Genomic DNA, 7,990 nt, shown 5'->3' with positions numbered 1-7,990 from the left:
TGCGCTCAGATGAAAGGTTTGAGATCACAGCAATCGCACGCGATGCCAAGCCGATTGAACCCATCCGGACAAGGGATGCATTTCGTGCTCAGTGCGGGGTTCTTGTTAGGGACAAGATCCCGATTAGTATCCAGCAATGGTTAAAGCCTAAGAAGGAAGACCCTGAGGTGTCCTATGTCTCCGATATGCAGAAACAAGATCTTTGGACATCGCTTAAGGCAAATTTCACCCTACCGCTAGAGGGTGATCCGGAGAAGCCAGTTAAAGAGCAATTGATCAAGTATCATGCTCTTAAGAAGATGGTAGAACTATTTAGGAGGTGGCAGAATGAGCTGAAAACAGAGTTTGTCGACGAAGATTTGACACCAGAATTCACCGGAAAGTATGAGAAGATCAGAGATCGCTGGCCTGCATTTGTGGCCCATAAGACATCGGAAAAGAGTAAGAAGATGTCAGCGATAAACAAGAAAAATGCTCCGAAGAAGAAGCATCACCATTGCACGGGGTCAGGTGGCTACCTCAAAGCCCGACCTTTGTGGGACAAGGCTGAGAATGACCTGATTGCTAAAGGGGTCGAACCAGAGACATTGAATTGGCCAGACCGTTGCCGGACTTGGTTCTTCGGAGTTGGCGGAACCTTGTACCCTGTAACAGGGAAGTGCGTTTGGACGGAAGAGCAACTGAGAATACCCGTCACAAGGCTTCAGGAGTATATCGAGAAAGCGCAGCAAGGGACGTTCGTCCCAGACAAAGAGAAGGATGAGCTCACAATGGCCCTCGGGAATCCTGAGCACCCTGGACGGACACGAAGCACGCCAGGCTCCGTTTCGTGGAAGGCTGGCTTTCTGGACACATGGGGTTACAAAACCCAGGAGAGGAGGAAGAAAGTGGAGCATAGCCAACTGCAGGCGCTGCACGAAAGGGTACAAGGGCTAGAGGAACGAGAAGCAGATCGCAGCAAACGACCTGCCGAATCTTCCCCTGAAGCTACCTCGCCATCTCAACGGAGAAGCAGCATGGCTTCCACCGAGCAGACTCAGCAGCTGGAGCCAGTCTTCACGGCTCCTGCTAGCTACCCCGTGGATGCTATCACGGAGTCTCAACATTGCCACCTTATGACGCGATGGATGACATTGAAAGTCAAGGCGGCTGTTGGCTTTGTTATACCTAATGAACCTGACGCAACCTACCACGGCCAGCCGATTCCAAAAGGATATGCTAGGGTGATGGTGGATCAAATAACGGACGGATTTGAGGACCTTCGGCTTGACCACCCTACGGGTGAAGGGGAGATTCGGCTGGGTTCTTCTCTGAAGACTCCATGACTATGGCGGAAGGAGCTCATCAACCTTCCGAACTGGACGCCTCCGCCTCCTCCTCCCCCTCCGGCGAGTCAGGGCAATCCGCCTCCTCCTCCGCCTCCTCCTCCGGTGATTGATCAGGGCACTCAGCCTCCTTCTCCGGCGTGTGGCGGCACTCCGCCTCCTTCTCCGCCTGCGCCGGCGCGCCCGAGCAGCCAACCTCCTCCTTCTTCGCCTCGTCAACAAGGGCGGATCAAGAGACCCGCCGCCGCTCCGGCTGCTCCGGCGCGTCGTAGTCCTTCTCCTCCGCCTCGTAAGAAAGGAAAGACAGCCGTAGCCGCTCCGTCTGCTCCGTCGTCTAGCAGTACAGCCAGAGTCGGGAGGCAATACAGATTCGGTCCTTCTCTGAAGACTCCAGAGAGGTTACCATACGAGAGGACCGTGGAGGAAAACACGCAGATCGTGCAAGCCGGAGTGAAGAACTTCTTTGAAGGGGTGAAAGCAAAGAAACATCCACCTCCAGAGGAGAAGATAGATCCGGTAAAAGCGAAGCATACTCTGGCTGCCCTGAAGAAACCACCAAACTCTCCGGCAAAAGACAACTATGAGCGCATTCTTACAAAGTCATTTATCGAAGCGTCGCGGTCGGGGAGTACTGTCAGTGGTCAAAGGTTAGCAGAACGACGAGCTGGGAAAAAAGTTGCCCAGCTCGGTGAACAAGCGAACCAATTGTTGCCCCCGCTCCAGGTGTCTAGCGTCGTCGCGAATCATCCGGACGGGACAATGGTGCCCGGTTATAACGATCTTGGAGATTACCTGCCCGAATATGCACATTTCGATTTCTTGGAGGTGGACGAACACAAAGACGTGTACGGGAAGCCTCTCGTCAAAGATTAAAGATCTCTAACAACGATGATGCGAAGATTCCATGATTGGTACATGAAAACCTGCAGAAAGTCTGGGGGGAGGATATTTTGACGCTGAGAGTTAGAGAGGAGCATGACCTCGTTGGAATTGAACTGTTGAATGTTCAATTTGAGGAGTTCTTCGCGTTTTTCAATCTAAAGGCCCTCGATAAATTGATGATCACTTGCTACTGCCTGTAAGTAGTACTACTTCTGTCATTAAGTCTCTATATATAGGTCAGCTCTTTCATTGCATGTTTTTTTAATTATCCTCACTATATTATGCAGATTGAAGATCGCCGAATTGAAGAAAAGACAAATCAGTGATATTGGGTTCATTAACACAAATCTCATAGATGCATATATGGTTGAATTTCAGGCCAAAGATACCGAGGCCAAGCTGCTACAATCGTTTGTATTAAATCAAAACAAAGGTATAATACTCTTTCCTTACGAATTCAAGTGAGTATTACTGTCTTGTGCATATTCGGTTTTCCTTATTAGTCAAGGTTATAGTAATATAATTGATGAGTTATGCATGCGTGCGCAGGTTCCACTATATTCTCCTAGAGATTAAGCTTGAGCAGAGACTAGTAACCGTCTTAGAGTCGAGACAAAAAGATCCCAAGGAGTATGCGGAGATGACTGAAATTCTAGAGAAGTAAGTTAAATCGATCATTATCGCACCATATCGGCAACTTTGTTCATTTCCTGATATCAAGTAATAGTTTTCTTTGTCTGACGGGGTTTGGAAAAAATTCACCTCAAAAACTCCGGGACTGCCGAAGAAGCTGCAATTTAGACACTCGAAAGTAAGTACTATAGTAGCATGTTCCACGCATCTCCTAGTGATTCAAGCGCTAGTTTCATCAATACCATTTAGCATGCTTGATAATTATGAGTTTGATTGACCTCTATTTCTTGTAAATTGGTTGTGGCAGGAACAAGAGAATGATGACTGTGGATACTACATTTGCGAGTCCATCCGCCACACGACCTGTGAGCAGGGCTACTCTGACAAACAATATGAAGTACGTAAATAATAATATTCACAATTTTATTTTATTACCATCATTTGTGTTCATTTTCATTTAATCATATATATATATGTATTGATCCCCTTCTTCAAATTAGATATTTCGGATGCGAGATGAACTCCTACCACCAGATCGTATGCTAGAAATTCAAGAGGAATTGAAGGCATTCTTTCTTGACCACGTGATCGCTAAAGACGGAGAATACCATGTGGACCCTGATGCGTTCGATTTTAATTAGGAGATTATATTGTAAAAGATATTTATATTGTATATATGTAGCCAGTAGCGTCGGATAGATATACGAGAACTTGTTGTTCGACCAATCTCTCAAAGAAGGAGAGGTGGTCGATATCACTTTTCTTTGTATGCATCTGTTCACGACGATCTTCTGTTTCCTTCATTTGCTTACTAGCTAGCGTGTCTAGTCCTCTCTATACATATAGTACGTAGCGTCGACCAAGCACGGAGATAAGAGAGGACACTTCTCTCTATTAATTAGCTAGCTAACACAATATATGAAACACCTAAATTAACCCCCCAAACCCCCCTCCCTTTCAAAAACAAAAAACAAAAACCTCAGCACCTGAAATCCTGATGCGTGGATGCCTATTGGTCCCAACCGGGACCAAAGGGCCTCCTGCCTGGGCTCGCCGCACCGGCCACGTGGAGGCCCATCTGTCCCAGTTTATGTAAGAACTGGGACTAAAGATTTAGGGCATTAGTACCGACACTTTAGTCCCAGTTCAAAAACCGGGATAAATGACCACGAACCGGGACAATAGATCCTTTTTGTACTACCATCACCTGGCCTGAGCGGAGGAATTATAGGAGATGGAGTACGACACGAACCACTGGCTGGGATCGGTGTTGAGAGCAGAGCGCTCCCAAGGATCGAGCCCCATACTGATGTTGCAGCGTTCATCAATTACGAGGATCAACTGACGGTGCGGCAGGTGATGCCGGTGAAGAAGGAGCCTTGTTGGTTTTGCCGGTGAAAAAAAAAAGTTGAAAAAGAAAAATTATTTACACGCTCGCTCGTTTGACTTGTGAAACGTACAATTTGTTGGAGTTTGCTATCAGACGGTCAGCTTGATAAGCTACCAACAAAAATTGCAATCAACGGTTCGAGTTTGCTTGTGGACCGCGTCGATCGGTCCAGCTTAGGATCGTTGTTGTTTTCATGCCCCTTTCCGGATAAAGCAGCGGCAAGCACGCAAACGCGTTCCTTTGCTTTGAACGTGGAATGCCGACCACGGAAATAACGAAACCGACCCGTCATCCTCACGACGAGCACGACTCAAAAGACATTTCTGCAACACACGATGTGCAATTTCAACAACATTATTTACATCTATGTCCATTTCAAGATCATCTAAGACAAAATGAGCAGTAATCTACTCTAAACAGAGCACTCCATCTGGAGCAGTACATATGAACACAAGACCCAAAGTCTTGCAAAAAAATAAATAACCAAAGCGTTAGCAGCCACCTACGTACGCGGCTTCGTAATAAGGTACGAAAACCCGGTGCCAAAATTGCTACACCCAACCCCACTTTGCTCGTTCGTTCTTCCGATACGGTTAGCACGGCCACTTTTTGCCTACCTACGTACTACATGGAGCACAACCGGCCGACCAATCAGTCAAAATGGAATAATGGATGATGGACGGTGGCCGGCCGGCCGGCCTAGACGTCGGCGCACCGGCGCGGCGCGAAGCCGAGCCGGTTGAGCTCCAGGTCGTAGAGGACGTGGAAGTTCTGCTGCTGGTAGTTGCCGATGATGGACATGCCGGAGCGCGGCGTGCCCAGGACGGCCAGGCACATGATGCCCTCCGGCTCCAGCCGGATGAAGTAGTTCTCCGCCGGGAACTCCCACGCCGCGCCGTCCGCGAACGCCAGCGACAGCTCCGGCACCTCGATCTTTCCGGCCCCGGACACGTTGTAGCACGGGCTCAGCACCGGGAACCCCGGGATGAGCGGGTAGGACGGGCTCATGCGGTCGATGAACGCCTGCCGGATCGCCCGGTACGCCGGCTCCGGGAAGTAGCTCAGCGTCGTGCCGGAGTCGATGATGGTGCCGCCGGCGGCCAGGGTGTCGGACGGGATGTTGACCGCCTCCCCGCCCACGAGGACGGACTTGAGCTGGAGGTAGTAGAAGGTGTCCGTGCCCGTGGCCGGCGCGAAGGCCGTGTAGTTGAGCCGCGGGTGCGCGAGCAGCGCGTCGTCGTGGCCGAAGATGACCTTGCTCCCGGCCGCGCTGCCGTGCTCCACGAGGCAGTAGGAGAAGGCGTGCCCCCCGTAGACGCCGCGCAGCTGCGACGCGAACGACAGCGGGCCGCGCCCGAGCCCCAGCAGCCCCGCCGCGCCGTGGAAGAGGCCGCGGTTGCGGTGGCCGCACCCGAACGCCACGCCGTCCACGCGCCGGGTCCCGGCGGCGCCCGTGAGGTTGACGGTGAAGGCCTCGAGGGCGAGGTCGCCGGTGGTGTTGGACTGGTCGCCGTACCAGTAGTAGTACGGGCAGGGGTCGGTCCGTGGCCTGCGGCACTCCCTGGGCGCCGCTGTCTCCGGCGGCGAGACGAGGCCGCAGCGCGCGTCGCCGCAGGTGACGTTGCGGTAGGAGGTGGACGCCGCCGGGTCGAAGACGGGCCCGCTCTGCTCGAAGCAGTCGAGGCAGGGCGCGCACTGCACCCAGTTGAGGTCACTTCCCGTGTCCATGATCATCCGGAACCGGCGGGGCGGCGTGCCCACGTACACGTCCACCAGGTACTCCCCCGAGCCGACCGCCACGCCGGACTCCACCGTGGCCACGACCCGCTCCGACAACGCCCTTCTTGGCCCCGAGCCCCGCTGGGCCGCGCCGGAGCCAGACAGGGCGACTCTCCTATGCATCGTATCGATACGGACGGCGTCTTTCTCGGCCGAGTCGAGGAAGAAGGCGCCCGTCCCCGTCGCGCCCGCGGCGGCGGAGCGATGGGTCATGTGGAGCTTGAGCGGCGGGACCCGGCGCGCGAGCGCCTCCTCCTCGGCGACCAGCTTGCCGTCGCAGCCGGCGTCGGCGACGGGGGCGTTGAACTGCGGGAACTCGAAGCCATACGGGGTCGCCGCCGACGCCGACGAGGAGGAGGAGAGCGCGAGGAGCAAGGCCACCAGCAGGGAGCGGTACGCGGCCATGGTTGGTGGAGGATGGAGATGGAGCTGGTGGCGTCGGGAGAATATAAGTAGAGCGCGTGCGGTTTGACCAGAGCAGGGTGCTCATGTTGACGACGAACGGCGCCAGTGGAACGCACACGTAGGAGAGACTTTGCATTGCGTGTGCACGCGTGATGACCTCCGACTGACCGGGCAAATAGTGGAGTGCGTAGCATACAGTAAACGGTCGAGTCAAACGGTTTTTGTACGGCCATGTCTAGTGGATACTCTCTTCTGATCTTGCATCCTACTCCCTCTGTTTTAAAATAAATATCTCAACTCTGTATTAACTCTAATATAAAATTGTACTGAGCTCGAGACATTTATTTTGGCATGGAAAAAGTATTTTCTCCCGTTCATCACGGGTGAGAGTTTGTCTGAGTATTTTATAATTTACACTATGCCTTCTACTCCCTCCATCCGGAAATACTTGTCCTGAAAATGGGTAAAATGTATGTATCTATAACTAAAATAAGTCTAGATACAATCATTTTTAGGACAAATATTCCAAACGGAGGGAGTATGGAGTTAAAACACGTAATTTGTATGCTTTTGAAAAAAAATGTTCTGCCAAATCCTCATTTTCATGATACTCATCCAACATTCTGTATAATGATCCAATAAGTATTATAAAGCTGATTTGCTTTTGGATCATTTGCCGAAGAGATCATTTCCATTTTGCAGATAAAGGTGATGATGCTGGAAGTAAAGCTGTTAGAACGAGTAGCAAACGAAGTATACAGATCATCTAAGGCGGGAGACATTAAGAAAAGGTAAAAACAAAGATCTCTTCGGCAAGCAAGAAAGTTTACTGTCAACTTCGACCTGTTACTGTTTATTTGATGGCTTTGGTTCTCAGCTCTTTTACCTTTCCTTTCGGACAATTTCAAGATTGTAATGTATAGAAAGTTCATCACAAAGACGGACCTACCCGGCCCCGTATCGCTCCCACGAGCGGCCCGGGTGCAACCCTAGCTCCTTGCCGCCGGCACATCCTACCTCGCCTCCCCTCCCTCTCCGTCGCCAGGGAACGCTGCTGGTCAAAGCCCGAGCGTACGTCAGCGGCGGTGGGACTCTTCCCTCCCACCCGGGCATCCAGGCGGCGCGGGACAGCCGGCCTTGTGGAGGCGAGCGACTCAGCGGGGCGCATCAGGCCGGCAGCTAGGGATGGCGTCGATGTTCTCTTACACCGGGCGGCCCAAGGTGGCCATGGCGCACGACACGACCATGTGTGGGGCGACCCGTGGATCTCGCGCTGTTGCGAGCTGGCACGGGGTAGCCGTGTTGGGCGGCTGTGTAGCCATGCTGGGAGGTGCAGCGTGCACGAATTGGGCGCGGCATGGGCATCATGGGTCTTGGGCGGAGTGGTGCAATGGTCTACTACTACCGTGGTGTGCTCGGAGGCCCGGTACGGCTCTGGGAGATGGCTCGTTGCGAGGTGCTTGCTCCTGTTGTTGCCGGTGGGCGTTTGGGCTATGGCCAGGGACCTGGTGGTCCATGGCCTCTGGTGGCGCTCCTCCGTGCCTTGCTAGCGTGGTGCTCGGTACGGCACGATGGA

General features: G+C 52.6%; 1 protein-coding gene across 1 annotated transcript; it reads right to left on the bottom strand.

Moving 5' to 3' along the window:
- Positions 1-4,566: 4,566 nt before the first annotated feature.
- Positions 4,567-7,582, bottom strand: LOC123158604 (aspartic proteinase nepenthesin-2). Its single transcript, XM_044576517.1, has 2 exons — positions 7,432-7,582; positions 4,567-6,494 (listed from the first exon to the last, which is right to left on the bottom strand). The coding sequence occupies exons 1-2, from the start codon at positions 7,580-7,582 to the stop codon at positions 4,930-4,932; spliced, it is 1,716 nt and encodes a 571-aa protein (XP_044432452.1). The 3' UTR covers positions 4,567-4,929.
- Positions 7,583-7,990: the final 408 nt, after the last annotated feature.

The sequence above is a fragment of the Triticum aestivum genome, chromosome 7B, assembly GCF_018294505.1.
Source record: "Triticum aestivum cultivar Chinese Spring chromosome 7B, IWGSC CS RefSeq v2.1, whole genome shotgun sequence".
NCBI lineage: Eukaryota > Viridiplantae > Streptophyta > Magnoliopsida > Poales > Poaceae > Triticum > Triticum aestivum.
Note: the sequence above shows the minus strand (reverse complement) of the source record. Positions and strands in the feature narration are given on the sequence as shown.

Excerpts from the sequence above, each read along its gene's own strand:
- LOC123158604 (XM_044576517.1), bottom strand. The coding sequence starts at position 7,582 with ATGCGCCCCGCTGAGTCGCTCGCCTCCACAAGGCCGGCTGTCCCGCGC. Across the intron at positions 6,495-7,431 it reads GGAGAGGGAGGGGAGGCGAG|CACCCTGCTCTGGTCAAACC; the intron begins GTAGGATGTGCC and ends CGTCAACATGAG.